Source organism: Salmo salar, chromosome 09, assembly GCF_965601325.2.
Source record: "Salmo salar chromosome 09, fSalSal1, whole genome shotgun sequence".
In the NCBI taxonomy this organism is placed as follows: domain Eukaryota; kingdom Metazoa; phylum Chordata; class Actinopteri; order Salmoniformes; family Salmonidae; genus Salmo; species Salmo salar.
Window position 1 is genome coordinate 26,667,366 of NC_138299.1, and position 19,917 is coordinate 26,687,282.

General features: G+C 44.3%; 2 protein-coding genes across 21 annotated transcripts in view; both read right to left on the reverse strand.

The window, feature by feature from the left end:
- Window positions 1-1,449: 1,449 nt before the first annotated feature.
- LOC106610943 (XK-related protein 6) lies at window positions 1,450-8,583 on the reverse strand. The gene is made up of 6 exons (XM_014210649.3): window positions 8,466-8,583; window positions 7,272-7,855; window positions 6,723-7,172; window positions 3,229-3,434; window positions 2,725-3,142; window positions 1,450-2,390 (listed from the first exon to the last, which is right to left on the reverse strand). The coding sequence occupies exons 2-6, from the start codon at window positions 7,472-7,474 to the stop codon at window positions 1,898-1,900; spliced, it is 1,770 nt and encodes a 589-aa protein (XP_014066124.2). The 5' UTR covers window positions 7,475-7,855; window positions 8,466-8,583; the 3' UTR covers window positions 1,450-1,897.
- Window positions 8,584-11,085: 2,502 nt separating this feature from the next.
- LOC106610942 (bridge-like lipid transfer protein family member 1) overlaps window positions 11,086-19,917 on the reverse strand; it is an 88,116-nt gene continuing 79,284 nt past the window's right edge. For all 20 annotated transcript variants that reach the window (XM_014210638.3, XM_082955697.1, XM_082955696.1 and 17 more), the window contains 11 exons: window positions 18,241-18,486; window positions 17,048-17,201; window positions 16,589-16,746; window positions 16,188-16,377; window positions 15,784-16,001; window positions 15,392-15,643; window positions 14,888-15,091; window positions 14,587-14,781; window positions 12,714-12,848; window positions 12,311-12,470; window positions 11,086-12,065 (listed from right to left, as the gene is read on the reverse strand). In XM_014210638.3, the coding sequence (XP_014066113.3) occupies window positions 11,840-12,065; window positions 12,311-12,470; window positions 12,714-12,848; window positions 14,587-14,781; window positions 14,888-15,091; window positions 15,392-15,643; window positions 15,784-16,001; window positions 16,188-16,377; window positions 16,589-16,746; window positions 17,048-17,201; window positions 18,241-18,486 (2,138 nt within the window). In that variant the 3' untranslated portion in view covers window positions 11,086-11,839. The remainder of the gene's footprint in view (window positions 12,066-12,310; window positions 12,471-12,713; window positions 12,849-14,586; window positions 14,782-14,887; window positions 15,092-15,391; window positions 15,644-15,783; window positions 16,002-16,187; window positions 16,378-16,588; window positions 16,747-17,047; window positions 17,202-18,240; window positions 18,487-19,917) is intronic.

Genomic DNA, 19,917 nt, shown 5'->3' on the forward strand with positions numbered 1-19,917 from the left:
TAACCAAACTAAAGAGATCACACACCCAGTTAACCAAACTAAAGAGAATACACACCCAGTTAACCAAACTAAAGAGAATACACACCCAGTTAACCAAACTAAAGAGAATACACACCCAGTTAACCAAACTAAAGATAATACACACCCAGTTAACCAAACTAAAGAGAATACACACCCAGTTAACCAAACTAAAGAGAATACACACCCAGCTAACCAAACTAAAGATAATACACACTCAGTTAACCAAACTAAAGATAATACACACCCAGTTAACCAAACTAAAGATAATACACACCCAGTTAACCAAACTAAAGAGAATACACACCCAGTTAACCAAACTAAAGATAATACACACCCAGTTAACCAAACTAAAGATAATACACACCCAGTTAACCAAACTAAAGAGAATACACACCCAGCTAACCAAACTAAAGATAATACACACTCAGTTAACCAAACTAAAGATAATACACACCCAGTTAACCAAACTAAAGAGAATACACACCCAGTTAACCAAACTAAAGATAATACACACCCAGTTAACCAAACTAAAGATAATACACACCCAGTTAACCAAACTAAAGATAATACACACCCAGTTAACCAAACTAAAGATAATACACACCCAGTTAACCAAACTAAAGATAATACACACCCAGTTAACCAAACTAAAGATAATACACACCCAGTTAACCAAACTAAAGAGAATACACACCCAGTTGACCGAACTAAAGATAATACACACCCAGTTAACCAAACTAAAGAGATCACACACACCCAGTTAACCAAACTAAAGATAATACACACCCAGTTAACCAAACTAAAGATAATACACACCCAGTTAACCAAACTAAAGAGAATACACACCCAGTTGACCAAACTAAAGATAATACACACCCAGTTAACCAAACTAAAGAGAATACACACCCAGCTAACCAAACTAAAGATAATACACACCCAGTTAACCAAACTAAAGAGAATACACACCCAGTTGACCAAACTAAAGATAATACACACCCAGTTAACCAAACTAAAGATAATAAACTCCCAGCTAACCAAACTAAAGATAATACACACCCAGTTAACCAAACTAAAGATAATAAACTCCTAGCTAACCAAACTAAAGATAATAAACTCCCAGCTAACCAAACTAAAGATAATAAACTCCCAGCTAACCAAACTAAAGATAATACACACCCAGTTAACCAAACTAAAGATAATAAACTCCCAGCTAACCAAACTAAAGATAATACACACCCAGTTAACCAAACTAAAGATAATAAACTCCCAGCTAACCAAACTAAAGATAATAAACTCCCAGCTAACCAAACTAAAGATAATAAACTCCCAGCTAACCAAACTAAAGAGAATACACACCCAGTTAAACAAACTAAAGATAATAAACTCCCAGTTAACCAAACTAAAGATAATAAACTCCCAGCTAGGATACAGCTTTCAGGCCGCTGTTTATATTACATTCACATTTTTTCTAATTTCATATTATCTTTTAGTATTATTCATGAAGACGTGAAAATAACATGACATGCTGTCTTCTGTCACTATCCAGTCTTCTCAGCAGAGTGAGAAATACAAAACAGAGATGAAGAGATAAAAACAGAGATAAGAGTCACATTTGTGTGTATCAGTGTCGCTTCCGTCCCTCTCCTTGCCCCAACCTGAGCTCGAACCAGGGACCCTCTGAACAGATGGACAACCATCACCCACGAAGCATCGTTACCTGTCACTCCACAAAGGCTGTGAAACAACTACTTCTAGGTCAGAGCGGGTGAGGTCACCGGTTGAACACTACTAGCGAGCACCACTAAATAGCTAGCCATTTCACATCGGTTACATGTGCACACTTGTAAATATGTGTGTTTGTCTATGTGTGTACGTGTCAGAAAGAAGACTCGTACTGCAGTAGTTCATAGAGCAGAGGTCTGTCCCTGTATCGTATGCCTGCGGCTGCAGGCGTCAGGTACTGTAGTAGGTTGATGGTCCTTCGCAGCCGTCTGTCCACGTAGTGAGCATCCCAGGCCGGGTAACGTTTCCTGGGCATGTCAATCTTTATCAGAGGACCTTCGAAACGCCTCGAGGTGGGGGGCTCCAAACGCACCTGGAACACCGGCAGACAGCTTTCTGCGATGATGTCATCACTGTGAAACGGGGCAGCCAGGTGGACTGGGGTGGGCGGAGCTGAGGGGGGCAAGGGGTTACCCCACAGCAGCTCATCCCACCAGGTCGATGCCGGGGTGGGGTGTGTGTGCGAGGGGTGAAGAAGGCCGTAGTACAGAAGCATCACCAGTACTCCACCCGCAAAGGACAGGTAGACACCACACAACGCTGGAACTGCGTAGCTGTCTGTCTCTTCATGGTCACGATACACATACCTGTAACAAACAAACAAACAAACAAACAAACAAACAAACAAACAAACAAACAAACAAACAAACAAACAAACAAACACACACACACACACACACACACACACACACACACACACACACACACACACACACACACACACACACACACACACACACACACACACACACACACACACACACACACACACACACACACACACACACACACACACACACACACAGCTGTTATGATATCCACGCACACACATTTGTCTCTGTACAATCATGAGAGATACACCTATTCGAAGATAAAACACATACTGTAGGTGTATGGCTGTCTATCTGTCTGTCTACATACCACAGTCCAGTGAGCAGTGTGTTCTCAGCCAGTACCACAGAGTAGTAAGCCACCATGCGTCCCCTGGTGTGTCCCTCCTTGACGTTGAACCAACAGAAGATGTAGACGATGCCAACCACCATGTTAAACAGCACCTCCTCCCAGCGAGACATACAGAAGTCTGTTCCTCCATGCACCACCCACAGGGCCATGCCACACCAGTGGAGCACCACGAAGATGCCAAAGTACAGGTGGAAGAGGGAGGCGAAGAGGGCGAGAGAGAGAACGCGGGAGGAGATGGTGAGGAGGCGCCAGAGAAGGTGGAGGAGGGCACCGCGGTAGCTCAGACTGCGCTGGTCGTCTCTGGAGTCGCGCAGGAGCTTGTGGTACGAGGCCAACACCCAGGATAGAGACAGAAGAGAGCCTAGACTAGATATACCTAGGGAGAGAGATGGAGTGACTCATCTTGATAGCTGTAATACTAGTTGACCAGTGAGTGTGTGTGTGAACTGTGTGTATACGTACACTGTAGAGTCTCAGCCCGGTTCTGCTGTATCATAATACAGAGCTGCAGTACCAGTTGAGGAGCTGACTCCAGGAAGGTCTCCAGTAGCCGCAGCATGTTGACGTCTGCGTACTCAAACATCATGGCCCAGTAGAACCTCCTCTGTGCCTCCTTATGCTCCTTCATACGGTGGGACTGGATACCCAGATATAACGTACGGATATACCTGGGGGTCAGAGGTCAATAATCATGGCAGAGAGAGAGAGAGAGAGAGACGGTTTGTGTAGAATGAATCAGATTAAACACTGAGTGCCCCAGGCTGTGCTTGTGGGGTGTGTGTGTGTTTGTCTGTGTTTCTCTTGTGTGTTTGTGTATGTGTGAGCATGTGCGTAGACATGCTCATACAACCATCTGGGCTGCATCATATGAGCTAATTTCATACCACATCAATAATTCACTGGCCACATACAGTAGAAACACATGCACGCACGCACACATTTCACCAGATAAACCTGCAAGATGCCGCATCACAACAGAGAGTTTAATTTGGTAAAAAATGGTATGTCGCTATCCATCATTCCCTCATTCCCCTCCCCCCTTCACTTCTGTTATGCGTGTTTCTGTCCATTCTACTCCCTCCCTCCATCTCACAGGGATCTAACTCAATCAGACTGAACCATTCCACACACACCACTCTTTGGGAAAGACTCTATTAGGGAGATTGTTACAAACGTACACACACACTAGCTCTTAAGCCCACTCAACATCTCCCTCAGGCACCTAGGCCATGAAAGATTAGTCCGACAGAGAGAGGGAGAGAGAGAAGGAGAGAGAAGGGGGGGGGGGGGGTACACACAGGATATCCGAGTGGAGTGGCATGCCTTTGACCTTTGGTGTTTAGTCAGGATGTTTTGATGTAGTGTTTTTCCAGTTTGATGGCTAACTAGTCTTGTGACTATCAGCTCTGCTAGCTAGTTAGCTATCCAGCTAATTATCTAGCTATGTCAGACACAGACAGTGGGAGTGTAGAGAAACCACAAGAGAAGATGGAAATCGATTGAGCCCAAATAGGTTCAAACTGTTTTTACCAAGTGATTTTTTTGTTGTTGCTTTATTCAGGTCAGTGCTGGTTCTGCATATGTGCCCTTCCTTGCTAATTATATAAGCCATTTAGTGTATGGTTTGAGTAGCCTAGCTAATACTTACAGCCAATCACATCCTAAATATCACCTCCTTCACTGACTTCCAATGTGTGCGTGCATTTTTTTGTGTGTGTTTGTGTGTCAGCGGCAGATACTCTTTCTTCTTTGTTCTCCACCTGTACACACACGGTGAGGTTAACACATGATCTAGTACATGGACTTCATTAGATAGTAGAGAATAGAGAATGGGAGAGGAGAAGGGAGGAGAGAAGAGGAGAAGTGAGGAGAATGACCTAAATGGCCATGTAGTCCTGTAATCTCCACCCTGCACAGCCAGAAGAGGACTGGCCACCGCTCACCGCCTGGTTCCTCTCTAGGTTTCTTCCTAGGTTCCGGCCTTTCTGGGGAGTATTTCCTAGCCACTGTGCTTCCGCATTGCTTGCTCTTTGGAGTTTTAGGCTGGGTATCTGTATAAGCCAAGGGGTAAATTGTGGTGTAGATATTGGGGGATGAACAGTAGACGGGGTGGTCCTGGTGGTCCACCCCGGATTTTCTTTTTGACATTTTAAAACGCATTCCCTGCAATTCTACACAGTTTGAAATGACTTATTATGCCTCTCTTGAGTGGTATTTTGAAAACACAGCACAAGTGGAAGGATAAGTAGAAGGCCACCCAACCCCCCCAAAAAATAAAATATAGATATAAATATATTTTTAGGAAACCAGCTAACTTCCTGCATTTCAACACCTTTTGTCATGGGGCAGAGAGAGAAACGTGCAGTTTTATAATGCTATTCTACACATTTTCTCATGAGTCTGAGAACATTTAGCAGTTTTAAAGCAAATTTCCTGCAATTCTACAAATCCTTCCATGTGGCAGAGAGAAAAATGTGCTGTTTTATAGCTTATCTCATGGTATTCTTCACATTTTGACATGAGGCAGAGAAAAAATGTTGCAGTTTTAAAGTAACTTGTCCAGTGTAAATCTCACTTTTAAAAGTTAATAACTCATACCCAAATAATGTTGTTGACTCATCCTATACTTGGATTTGTGGCCAAAGCATAAATTGGAGAAAAAACACTTAAAAAAAAACCCATCTCACACTTGTATCTCAAACAGACCTTTTCAAAAATAATTCCTATTTCCTCATAGATGATGATGTCATCCTCCTGAGGAGGATGAGCTGGCCAATCAGCGGTCTACTTGCATGAACATTTTTAATGACTGGTATATGCCCACACCATTCTGTTGTTGGGGTACACCAACACCATTCCAACGCAGAAAAGATGTGTTTTAACATACTTCATTTTCCTTCCAAATTTTTTAAAAACTCATATTGTAATTCATTCTAGGTCATATTTCATAGAAATCTGGAAACACTGGACAGTTAGACTTTGGGCAAAAACACAAAAATAATTCCTTTAAACTGTATAACTGATCAATGCACCATCACACCAGGTCATTTAAGGCTTAAAAAAATTGCTGAATAAGATTTTGGCTACAGAAGTGGCATTTCGTACCGATCTCTACAGCTTACGTCCAAAATCATATCCTGTGAAATGACGTCAACACATAGTGGAGGAGTTACTAACTAGCTACAAGTGGCTAGTATAGCTAACGAAGTAGCTACATCATTCACCACCAACGGCAAACCCCATTTTGTGTTTGAAACTTGAGAAAGAGGAGTTGGAAAGTTTTTTGTGCTCAAAGTTCACAGTTAAAGCTAATATCCTGCAATTCTACAAATTTTGGCATTGCTTTTTGACATGTTCATATGCTATCTGGGGGCCCCACGACCCAATCAAAAATAAAAATAAAGTATTTGAAAGAAATTATTGGGAGGAATGAATCAACCTATTCTGAATATTGGGTAGGACATATTGGGTGGCAAGGCAAATGTGTCCTACCCAATATGGTATAAGCACTTTGTGGCAACTGCTGATGTAAAAAGTGCTTTATAAAATACATTTGATTTAAATTTGATTGATTGAAGAAGAGAGGGGAGGAGAGAACGGGGGGCATGCTCTGTCCTTACCTCCAGACCTGTCCCAGCTGTAGAATGTGCATGGTGATCTGTCCTTACCTCCAGACCTGTCCCAGCTGTAGAATGTGTATGGTGATCTGTCCTTACCTCCAGACCTGTCCCAGCTGTAGAATGTGAATGGTGATCTGTCCTTACCTCCAGACCTGTCCCAGCTGTAGAATGTGTATGGTGATTTGTCCTTACCTCCAGACCTGTCCCAGCTGTAGAATGTGTATGGTGATCTGTCCTTACCTCCAGACCTGTCCCAGCTGTAGAATGTGTATGGTGATCTGTCCTTACCTCCAGACCTGTCCCAGCTGTAGAATGTGTATGGTGATCTGTCCTTACCTCCAGACCTGTCCCAGCTGTAGAATGTGTATGGTGATCTGCCACAGCCACACTGAGGCCACTTTGATCCGGTCTGTTCCAGGATAAACCCCTCTGTGGCCGGCTGGCCCTTGCCTGGTCAGCTTTTCTCTCTCTCCTCCCCTGCTGCAGTCCACCGTCCCCAGCCAGGTGGTCAGACACTCTCCGCTGTAGTCCTGGACGAACCAGCGGAAGCTCAGTATCTGAACTACAATGGACGGCACCAGCACCAGGAAGAGTGTCAGGCCAAACCACAAATAGTCCTGTCTGGCATAGTAGTCCGCAGCGAGAAGTAGGTCTGTTCCCACATCCCAGAAGAAGACGAGGAGAGCCAGGATCAACCAGAGACAGTCCAGCCACAGTCCCTCCTCTGGCGGGCAGCGAGTCTCCCTCAAACTCCTACCACCGCCAACTCCGGTCCCCCCAATCCTTCTATAATAATGATCATAATAATAATGGTAAAAGGCTCAAAATGAGAATAGCAGAGACAATTATCATAACACGCACGCACGCACACACACACACTCTTACCCAGTAGTGTGTTTCCCCAGCAGGTTTCCCAGGCAGTTGGAGTGACAGCCCCAGTAGCAGACAGCAGAGTGACAGCAGAGACAGATGTGGATAGCTGCAGAGTCCAGAGGCTGACAGTCTTCCTCTGGGTCTCCATCAAACACCCCCTCCCCCACTCCTTCCTCCGTTTCTCCCCCTCCCCTTCCATCAGACTGTGCTGCCATGTTCCTCCCCTTTCCTCTCGTCCTGAACCAAAACACACCCTCCTCTGATCCCACGTCACTTCCCAAATACCTCCTGTCCCTCCCCAGCCGCGGTGTTTCTGTCTCTGACTCTCCCGGGGAGCCATCAGAGCAGGTCACCGCACGAAGGCGGCTGCCCCTCTCCCTCCTCCTCCTCTCCCTTCCTCCTCTCTAGGAAACACTCTATCCCCTCTCCCTTCCTCCTCTCTAGGAAACACTCTATCCCCTCTCCTACCAGGCGCTCCTTGCGACCAGTGGCAGCGGTTGAATCCGTTCCTATTCCTCTCCTCCTCCAGCCTCTCTTCATCTCCCAGTCTCTCGCTCCCTCTGCATCTTCTACATGGCTGTTCTCACCACGGTCATCTAGGGAGACAGTGGCTTGTTATGACGTAATGCAGCATCTCCCAGCTAAGAGACGTGTGTGTGTGTGTGCTGAGACATGAGTGTGTGAAAAGCCAGTGAATTAATCCTCATCCATGCGGAGCTGTGGTAGCGTTTCAGCCTTCCCCAGCCTGTCTCTCAACCTGTCACACATACACCACAGCAGCCTATGAGCTGTCCGCTCCACCTCACTGCTTGAGCCCTCTGCGCTGCTCAGCTCAGGTCAGAACGCACTCACACACACTCCGCCTCCTAGCGGCAAGACTAGACACAACATCTGCACATCTGTACATACACTCTCTCTCCCAACCCCCCTCTCTTCTCTCCCTCAGCAGGCTTCAGGCCAATAGCTCAGCCAGCCTAATCACCCAGAACATATGTGTGTGTGTGTGCGTGAGCCCTGCCAGAGGAAGGAGAGGGGAGAAGAGATGGAAATAGAGAGGGAGAGAGGAAGGAGAGGGGCGAAGAGATGGAGATAGAGGGAGAGAGGAAGGAAGAGGGGGTGGGAGATGGGAGAGATAGTGAGGGGGTAGGGGAGGAGCAATTATAAGGATTTAAGAAGAGGGGGACGAGGGAGGGATAAAGCACAAACCAGCCTCTTCACTCTTTCATTTTCTCCCTCTCTCTTTCTGTGTCCACTGGAGATGAGCCTCTATGTTGCCATGACTACCATCCCAGGGTGGCTGAAGGGGAGTCTGGTAATGTGGTCTGTGAAGGAAAGAGAGATGGAGAGAGGGGGGGAGAGGTAATCAGTTGTAATTTGTTCTATAATCAATTCTCCTATTTCTCCATGTTTTTCCTAATGTGTATCAGATACAAACCACACTAGTCTACTGGCTACAGGGACTCTTATGCAATATCGATATTTGCATATTTCATAATGCGAATAAAGCTTTATATTAAATTGGACCGAGGGAGAGAGGAAGATGTACTGCTCACTTGAGATTAAAATAAGAACTGTTTTTTAGAAGTGGGAATGTATGTGATTTTAATTGATGTGACACTTGGTGCTCTGCTTTGAAAGGTGGTCCTGTGGACTGTTAGATAACTGGTGTGTTTCTGAATGCAGACATCTTGGCTGGGTTTCCCAAATTCAATGTTTTTTTACGATACATCGTTGGTTACTAAAGTGCAATATTAGTAACCAGTTTCAAATAAGCTTATGAAAATATATGATAACAGTGCCCCATAATAACACAAATGCATCAGGACTGACAGTTTCAATATTGTTCATATATACTTTTTTTTACCAATTACATTTTTGTTTTGTTTTATTGTTTGTGTGTGTAACCTAGGCATTTTGGCAGATCCTCTTACCTAATCTTGGGTTTGTGTGTGTGAGGCTGCAAAGGGTCAGGATTCCATTCTAGAATCATAGTTTCGACTGATCCTACAGTTTTGTTTCGGTACTGCAGTTTAACTGTTGCACAGCCCAGAAAGACAATTTCCACAGATGTCCACAAAGAGAAGTCAGATTTGAAAAGACACTTTAATCATCACCTTCGTGCACAACACATCCATTGAATTATTCAAATAATTGTAGCTGAGGCCATTTTTTAAAAATCACTCAAAGATATTAACAGCCGAACATATGAACATTTTATATTCATCCAATGTCTGCCATGTTTCTGGATGACTTCGTCGCTGCTCGCGTTGCACTCTGTGCACACTGAGTGATAGTGTGCATGTGACGTTGGTCCGTATAAACCGGATGCAACCCGAATATAGACGGTCTATGAATCAGTATATGCGAACATGAGTAAATTACCTTGAAAACAACGGTCCGACATCTTGGATCTTAAATATACCTCAGAATTGTGATGTCAGGGTGCATGAAGGCTTCCCCCCGGTGGTCAGGGGTATGTGTTGCATGCTGAGCTCTAGCAGGTCATACACCCGGCTGCTCTCCTTCAGCAGTCTCACCAGCGGCTGCTCTCCTTCAGCAGTCTCACCAGCGGCTGCTCTCCTTCAGCAGTCTCACCAGCGGCTGCTCTCCTTCAGCAGTCTCCGACAATGCTGAATAAATGTTTTACCTGCGCTACTGATGGCTATATCAAGACTAGTAAAGGCCAAGTTTTGTGAAGAAATTATTTTGATTTGTATTTTATTTTGAAAATTTCAGAAAAATATTGTGGTCTGTCAAAAAGCAGTGTCACTTGCCACATAATTTTGTCACACTTTGCTTCTTGAAAGACAAATATCTTGAAAACTTGACTGCTGTCATGCAAAACATTTTTGGGACTGTATCTGAGGCTTATTAAAAATATAATCAGAATTGGCTAAAATTAGGTTGGGGTTAAGGTAAAGGTCAGTTTTAGATTTTGGTAAGCCGTTTTACAGGTCAGAAGTGACTTTATAGCTTCTCCCGTTGCATTCCACTTAAACAGCGACATTTGGTCTCCATCTTCTGGCCACAAACATTTGGTTCACCATAACCCAATCAAACATTTGGAATGGGATTTTCCCATTCGTACTGACGGTTCACTGCACATAGTGCATAACTGTAGCTAAAATATCTGCAGGATAGTCTGAACACAAGAGGTCTGGAGTACAGTAACCTTCCCATTGCTCGCACACACAGCGACCAGGTTAAAGCTTTTTCTTTGTTGAGAAACACACAACTGTCACTTGACTTAAATCTAGAAAATCTGATAAATAACAGTAGGCTATACAGTGTACAAAACATTAAGAACATCTTCCCAATATTGAGTTACAACTCAACCTTTTTCCCTCAGAACATCCTCAATTCGTCAGGACATGGACTCTACAAGGTGTTGAAAGCGTTCCACAGGGATGCTGGCCCATGTTGACTCCAATGCTTCCCACAGTTGTGTCAAGTTGGCTGGATGTTCTTTGGGTGGTGGACCATTCTCGATACACACGGGAAACTGTTGAGTATGAAAAACCCAGCAGTGTCGCAGTTCTTGACACAGGCGCACCGACTACCTTACCCCGTTTAAAGGCAGTTAAATATTTTGTCTTGCCCATTCACCCTCTGAATGGCACACATACACAATCCATGTCTCAATTATCTCAAGGCTTAAAAATCCTTCTTTAACCTGTCTCCTCCCCTTCATCTACACTGATGGAAGTAGATTTAAAAAGTGACATCAATAAGGGATCATAGACTGAACCAGGTGAAATCTATGGTCATGGAAAGAGGTGTTCATAAGGTTTTGTACACTCATTGTATATGACAACAAAGTCAGATGTAAAATTGGATGGCAATGATTTTATTATATTAAGAAATCAACACTTAAGAAATTCACAGTCATTTTATATACACTGATCTATTGCACATATAAAAAAAAACAGGCTTGACACCCAGCTCACATGGGTTTTAGACTATACATTTCTGATCCCCATTAAATTAAGATACAAAAAAAAAGAGAATTAACCATGGTTTAGCATTACAATACATTATATACGTGGATTTAAACCATCCAATACTTTTTAGTTCATAGGAACATTTTCGAAAAACTGACACTTAAAATGAGATTCCTCATTCCAACTTTACCATTGGAAACAAAGAAAAGGCAATGATTTAGAAGTAACCCCCACTCATCAGAAAAAAGGTAATGAACCATAAAAGAAGTATCATAAATGATGACTTCAACGTGTTTGTTCTGACAACAACCATATAAAGCATGTATATCATATAATTCATGTTGGGGTTTTTCAGGGTTATTATTTTAAGCTGCCAAATAAGACTTACTATTTTGTTCAAAATATACACAAAAACAGTGCACATTTTTCTGTCAAAACCCATAGTGGCATGCACCACAGTAAACATCTATGTTGAAATTCACACGGCTTAGAGGCAAATCTGCCTATGACGCTATCCACTGTACAGCAAGTCAAGGAACTATCCAGTGTTTTCCAGTTATCCAGTGTTTTGTTTGTTGACGATTTACTGTCTGACCTCCAGTTTTTAAAGTGTTGTGTTAGAAGGTATGGATGTTGGTGTTAGTGCTCTTCCTTGTCTCGTCCTATCTTCTCCTTCTTCTCTTTCTCGTCCTGCAGAGCCGTGCCCAGTTTTTTGATGAGGACAGAGAGGACCTTGTCCAGGGGGTCCATCACTCCCCTCTGGAGCCATTTGGGAATTGTAGTCCTTGCGTGGTGGAAGCCTAGCTTCTGGAGAATGTAGTCCACGCCGACAGGATCGATCTTCCGTCCAGTCCAGGAGATGAGCCTGTGGAAATGAATTATTAAGACTGCGTCAAGAAACCTCATAGAGATGTATGACAAAAGGGTTTAGGGTTAGTATATAGGCCTAAAAGTGGGCTTATGGAGTAGTTGAAATGCTCAGGTGAGGGGTTAAGGAGTCAAACACAGGGATCACATACTACAAATGTATGCACTTACTGTACTGTTAGTTTGGATAAAAGTGTCTACATAGTGGCATATATTGGGTCTGAGGGAAGGGGTCTGGTTTACCTGAGCGTGGGCTCCAGCTGCCAGGTGTTGCACATGAATTCTCTCCAGTCCACCGTAGTATAGTTGATGCCATCCTCCTTGTCTGTGGAGTTCTCATCATTAAGGGCCGTTGGGCTCTTCTGGCCAGGCCGAGTGGAAAACATCCGGGGGTTGAAAAGGGCTTCAGACCAGGGAAGCGAGAGAGGGAGAGAAACTATCAAGAGTGCCTTGGTTCTCCTTAATTTTGACTACTAGTTCCGAAATCAAACAGCACCTTCAACTGAAATTCTATTTTAGTTGTACCTTTGTTGCTCTTATTTTCTATATAAAGTTCAGTGCTATTTATCTAATGTAAAGTACAGTTAATTGTTCTAGGTTGCGCAGTGTAGTGTGCTACTGCTGTTGACATTTCAGGTGCTCTCACCCTTCTCTTTCTCCTTCAGGTAGGCAGAGACCAGGTCATGCAGGAACATGATGAGCTCTGCGTCCATGGTGACACAGATGTGGTCGGTGAATTCAGTCACCAGGCTGCACTCCACCTTAGGCTTACTGTTGGAGTCTGAAACGGACGCGAAACAAGTGTCGTTACCTTGCTTTCCAACAAACAAACAAACAAACAAACAAACAAACAAAAGAAAAAAAAGAAAGATAGATACACAAAAGTATGTGGACACCTTCAAATTTGTGGATTCTGCAATTTCAGCCACACTGGTTGCTGACAGGTGTATAAAATTGAGCACCCAGCCATGCAATCGCCATAGACAAACATTGGCAGCAGAATGGCCTTACTGAAGAGCTCAGTGACTTTCAACGTGGCGCCGTCATAGGATGCCACCTTTCCAACAAGTCAGTTTGTCAAATTTCTGCCCTGCTAGAGCTGCCCTGGTCACCTGTAAGTGCTGTTATTTTTTTGTGAAGTGTAAATGTCAAGGAGCAACAACGGCTCAGCCGCAAAGTGGTAGGCCACACAAGCTCACAGAACGGGACCGCCGGGTGCTGTCCTCGGTTGCAACACTCACTAACGAGTTCCAAACTGCCTCTGGAAGCAACGTCAGCACAACTGTTCGTCAGGTGCAGTTGCACACAAGCCTAAGATCACCATGCACAACGCCAAGGTTCAGCTGGAGTGGTGTAAAGCTCACTGCCATTGGACTCTGGAGCAGTGGAAACACGTTCTCTGGAGTGATGAATCTCGCTTCACCATCTGGCAGTCTGATGGATGAATCTGGGTTTGGTGGATGCCTGGAGTACACTACCTGCCCGAATGCATAGTGCCAATGTAAAGTCTGGTGGAGGAGGAATAATGGTCTGGGGCTGTTTTTCATTGTTTGGACTAGGCCCCTTAGTTCCAGTGAAGGGAAATCTTAACGCTACAGCATACAATGACATTCTAGACAATTCTTTACTTCCAACTTTGTGGCAACAGTTTGGGGAAGGCCCTTTCCTGTTTCAGCATGACAATCGAACACCTTTGGGAGGAATTGGAATGCTGACTGCGAACCAGGCCTGATCGGCCAAAATCAGTGCCCGACCTCACTAATGCTTGTGGCTGAATGGAAGCAAGTTCCCGCAGCAATGTTCCAACATCTAGTTGAAAGCCTTCCCACAAGAGTAGAGGCTGTTATAGCAGCAAAGGGGGGACCAACTCATTATTAATTCCCATTATTTTGGAATGTGATGTACGATGGGCAGGTGTCCACATATACTTTTGGTCATGTAGTGTCTCTCAGATATAGGTCAGACACTTCAGAACAAACTTCCTTTAGATGTTTTGGGGACTCTGTGTTGTTCCATGCAGTGAATCTGTTATTCAATATGTTTGTATGGGCTAATAAAGGCCAAACATAATTTTTCATAAATTTTCAAGGGGTATTAAAATTCAAAATCAAATAGCTAAATGATCCTTGGGATGACCTTCTTAAAACAATTCCATATAGCTTAGTAGACCCCCCCCCCCCTCGACTTAGACTCTTATGGGTTAAGTGCCTTTGAACAGGGTATGGTAGTATGTGGCACACCGGTTTGAGTGTGTGAAGGACTGCAACGGTGCTTGGTTTTACACTCAACAGTTTACCGTGTGTATCATGAATGGGCCACCACCCAAACAACATCAAGCCAACTTTACACAACTACTGTGGGAAGCATTGGCATCAACATTGGCCAGCATCCCTGTGGAACTCTTTCGACACCTTGTAGAGTCAATTCCCTGACAAATGTAGGTTGTTCTGAGGGCAAAGGAGGGTGGGGTGGGGGGGGGGTGCAGCAACTCAATGTTTTGTACAATCAACTGAGCCTACCGGTCAAGGAGGGTTCGTCGGGATCCTGAAAGTTTTTGGAGCTGAAGTTCAGCTGCATTCTGGGAAGGGCGAAGATTGTCTCCGTCTCGTGGTTGTAGCTGGAAGAGCCGCTGAAGCTGCTGAGCAGGCTTGAACTCTTGGCGGCCGCCCCGCTCTCTGGGTTGTTGGCGTGTACGTTGCGCAAGAGGTTCAGTTCTGGGGAACAGGATACATCAGAATGAGGCAGGAGTCTTGAATAACATTGGGTCAAAGGAAACAATAGACCTTGAATTTGACATTGGTAGTATTTAGTACACTTTACCCTCATTCCTCATGGCAGTCACGTAGTTGAACCACTCTTTGACCGTGGCTACTCCGTGAGGCGGGTTTTCGTGCCGGCGACGGGTGATTTTGGTGATGGTGGCCATGGGGCTCTCTAGCGCCCCGCAGGGTTTAGTTTCCATAGTGTTGTGACCCAGATTAAAAGCCAACGTCTGCACGATGTAGGTGGACTCATCAGTGGAGCCTGATTGGATAGAAAATAGGTTGAGGTTAGACGTATTTAGGGCAGCTTGCTTAGGGATGACGTGCCACGTTGTTTTGTATGCCTATATGAATGTAATGTGGTTTTCATCATTTTTTCTAGTCTTTGATCATTAGACGTTTGATTCGTTTTTACCATTGAGGACCACTTTGGAAACAAAAGTATCAATTAAAACACTTAAGTCCTATCCTCTGGGAAGACACTGTACATATTGTTGTATAGTTTTTTACCCAAATAAATCCAAATTCCCCATCCCTCCTCTCAGTCTCTTGAATGCCTTACCGTCCTCCAATATCTTCTGAGCCTCAGTCAAAAAAGCTATGTTGGGCTCCTCCAGGTGGAATAAGGCCCAGGACTTGGAGCGGAAGTTGGGCCCGTGGAAGCAGGCCAGGGTCATGTGGTTGCCATGGAGACTAATGGAGCCACCCAGTTGCACTGCGTCTTCTGGAAGAGGCATCTGGAAGAGGGAGATGTGGCACCCGGCGATCACCTTCAAAACTCCAGGCCAGTGTCGATGGTGGGCCGCATCCATGTCTAGGAGAGAGGAAGGGAGAGAGCCGGAAGGTGTAATGACAATAGAGGGGGAAAGGGACGGAAAGAGTGGATGAGCATTTAGATCAAAACCAGTCCATTTACTTGATGAACCCGGGAACCCAATCATAATGGATACTTACACAGCTCTGCAGCACCTTTCTCAATGTTGATGACCGGCGCCTTGGGGGGCAGGTAGGGGACTGGACCCCATGTGGACAATGCTCGTTTGCTTGTGTCAAACTGCTGGGTGAAAAACTCCTGCAGCTTCATCCCAATCTTGATGAGGTCGGGGGTAGTGGAGCGCGAGATGATCACCTGGAAGATATCCCACTGCAAGTCCCCTTGGACAAATATCTTACTGGAGAGAGGGAGGGATAGGTAGATAGAGGTAAAAAAAAGAGGAAAAAAAGAATATGAGAAGAGGGGGAAGGGACAGAGGGAGAAAGGGGCCACAAATGAGAGAGAATGAGAACATACAAGAATGTAGCTTCCAGAGGGGTTATAGCTATACATTTTCTCTGGTAGGCTAGGATAGCTTATTTACCTTTTCTCTGATAGGCTTGTCTCCACAGTGCACAGGTTGACCTTCCACTCATCCTTAAGCTTCAGGTCTGCGTTGCTGAAGACGCCCATGAGGATGCTGGAGCCCATGTAGTCCACACGGGCCTCCGTGGAACCCATGGTGATCTGGATGTTATGGCTGGGCTGCTGGTTGGGGTGCTCCGAGATGTGGGCTTCAACAAACATGTGTTGTTAGGATCGGCAGAGGGATTTAAAATTCTACTTGTTTGACAGGGATATTTAAGTTAGAGCTGGATGCATTTATCATTTAAAAACACTGAGGCCAGAGTTCAATCTTTGACATCCATAACAATGTGTTTTGGAATCGCACAAAAACAGTACATGCCAGTGGCATGATACATGATTCTCCATCCCTGTACTTACAGACCATCTCCAGGGTGTTTACATCTATATTGCCCCCCACCACGCCGCCTTTAGAGTCCAGTTTGGAGCGGCCCAGACCCACGGACATGCTGATTTCTCTGTCTCTGTTACTACCCACTGACAGACGACCCTGACTCTTCAGCCCACTGGTGGTCCAACTAGAGGTAAACAAGAGCAAAGGGGAAAAGGTTAGTTCCACCCACCTCCTCATGAATAACCAACATCTGCTTTCTATGAGGCATGGTTTGTTTCAACAGAAATATTTCCATGTTAATAATCATACTTATGGTAAGGGTTATATGTCGGATTGTGTTATGTTTTTATAGGTAGTCAGATATAGACATTAAGTAATATGCTGATATGAATTCTAAGGAATAGACTTAAATCTGTGTCTGGGAAACTGGCTCCTAGTGTGTAGAGTATAGTGTGTTGAGTGGGAGGGGTAAAAGGAAGACATACGTGTTGTTGCCCATGACATTGCTCATGTTCATCTGGACGTTGAGCTGCTTCAGGTTGATGGCGAACACCACTAGTGTCTCCCACGGGGTACCCTGGGGGCCGGCTGCCTTGCCGCTCTTATTGAACGATGGCGTGGACGTCTTGGTCACAGAATCTGCATGGGAGGGAAATACATTACCGTTCAAAAGTTTGGGGTCACTTAGAAATGTCCTTGTTTTTGAAATAAAAGCAAATTTTTTTGTCCATTAAAATAACATCAAATTGATCAGAAATACAGTGTAGACATTGTTAATGTTGGATATGACTATTATAGCTGGAAATGGCTGATTTTGAATGGAATATCTACATAGGCATACAGAGGCCCATTATCATTAACCATCACTCCTGTGTTCCAATGGCACGTTGTGTTTGCTAATCCAAGTTGATCATTTTAAAAGGCTAATTGATCATTAGAAAGCCCTTTTGCAATTATGTTAGCACAGCTGAAAACTGTTGTACTGATTAAAGAAGCAATAAAACTGGCCTTCTTTAGACTAGTTGAGTATCTGGAGCATCAGCATTTGTGGGTTCGATTACAGACTCAAAATGGCCAGAAACAAAGGACTTTCTTCTGAAACTCGTCAGTCTATTCTTGTTCTGAGAAATGAAGGCTATTCCATGCGAGAAATTGCCAAGAAACTGAAGATCTCGTACAACGCTGTGTACTACTCCCTTCATAAGAACAGCGCAAACTGGCGCTAACCAGAATAGAAAGAGGAGTGGGAGGCCCCGGTGCACAACTGAGCAAGAGGACAAGTACATTAGTGTCTAGTTTGAGAAACAGACGCCTCACAAGTCCTCAACTGGCAGCTTCATTAAATAGTACCTGCAAAACACCAGTCTCAACGTCAACAGTGAAGAGGCGACTCCGGGATGCTGGCCTTCTTAGGCAGAGTTGCAAAGAAAAAGCCATATATCTAAGACTGGCCAATAACAAGAAATATTAAGATGGGCAAAAGAACAGACACTGGACAGAGGATCTCTGCCAAGAAGGCCAGCATTCCGGAGATGCCTCTTCAGTGTTGACGTTGAGACTGGTGTTTTGCGGGAAAAGTTATTCCCAGTCTTAATGAGGGATATAGTATTCATTCATCATTCTAACTGCATTTATAGTGTTCCTTGATGGTGCTGAGCACTCATTTTTGAGTTGGTACCTCTTCTGGGGGCAGAGGAATCGGAGACACTCCTGGTGCGTCCGGGGGCCGGGGACTTGAGGTGGGAGGACAGGCCCCCGGGGGACATGTTGCTCCCAGTGGAGTGGTCTGAGAACACGTTGGGGGACTGGGGCATGTGCTGCCCAGTGCTACCGTCCCAGGTCCTCCAGTAGGCTTTACGGCTGGACTCTGGTGACAGGTGTTGGGCCATGTTCTCTACAGAGTCTGGGGTGGCTGGACCCGAGGCTGGAGGAGAGAAGCAGGTTCAGGTAAAGGGCATGTTTTGAAATCAACACAGGTTTGGGGAAAACATCCCTACGGTTTTAAAGGGACTGACATTAACCCGTTTAGGATAGGGGGCAGTATTTTCACGGACGGATAAAAAACATACCCGATTTAATCTGGTTATTACTCCTGCCCAGAAACTAGAATATGCATATAATTTGATTTGGATAGAAAACACCCTAAAGTTTCTAAAACTGTTTGAATGGTGTCTGTGAGTATAACAGAACTCATATGGCAGGCCAAAACATGAGAAGATTGCATACAGGAAGTGCCCTCTCTGACCATTTCTTGGCCTTCTATAGACTCTTTATGGAAAATAGAGGATCTCTGCTGTAACGTGACATTTTCTAAGGCTCCCATAGGCTCTCAGAAGGCGCCAGAACGGGGAATGATGACTCTGCAGTCCCTGGCTGAAAAACAGTAGCGCATTTGGTTAGTGGTCGATCTGAGAACAATGAAACGGGTGCACGCGTGCACGTGAAGAGTCCATTTTACATTTTCAGTCTTTGAATGAAAACGACGTCTCCCGGTCGGAATATTATCGCTATTTTACGTGAAAAATCGCATCAAAATTGATTTTAAACAGCGTTTGACATGCTTCGAAGTACAGTAATGGAATATTTGGAATTTTTTTGTCACGATACGCGCCGGCGCGTCACCCTTCGGATAGTGTCTTGAACGCAAGAACAAAACGCCGCTATTTGGATATAACTATGGATTATTTGGAACCAAAACAACATTGGGTGTAAACTAGAAGTCCTGGGAGTGCATTCTGACGAAGAACAGCAAAGGTAATCCAATTTTTCTTATAGTAAATCTGAGTTTGGTGAGTGCCAAACTTGGTGGGTGTCAAAATAGCTAGCCATGATGGCCGGCTATCTACTCAGAATATTGCAAAATGTGCTTTCACCGAAAAGCTATTTTAAAATCTGACACCGCGATTGCATAAAGGAGTTCTGTATCTATAATTCTTAAAATAATTGTTATGTTTTTTGTGAACGTTTATCGTGAGCAATTTAAATTCACCGGAAGTTTCGGTGGGTATGCTAGTTCTGAACGTCACATGCTAATGTAAAAAGCTGGTTTTTGATATAAATATGAACTTGATTGAACAAAACATGCATGTATTGTATAACATAATGTCCTAGGAGTGTCATCTGATGAAGATCATCAAAGGTTAGTGCTGCATTTAGCTGTGGTTTTGTTTTTTGTGACATTATATGTTAGCTTGAAAAATGGGTGTGTGATTATTTCTGGCTGGGTACTCTCCTGACATAATCTAATGTTTTGCTTTCGTTGTAAACCCTTTTTGAAATCGGACAATGTGGTTAGATAAAGGAGAGTCTTGTCTTTAAAATGGTGTAAAATAGTCTTATGTTTGAAAAATGGAAG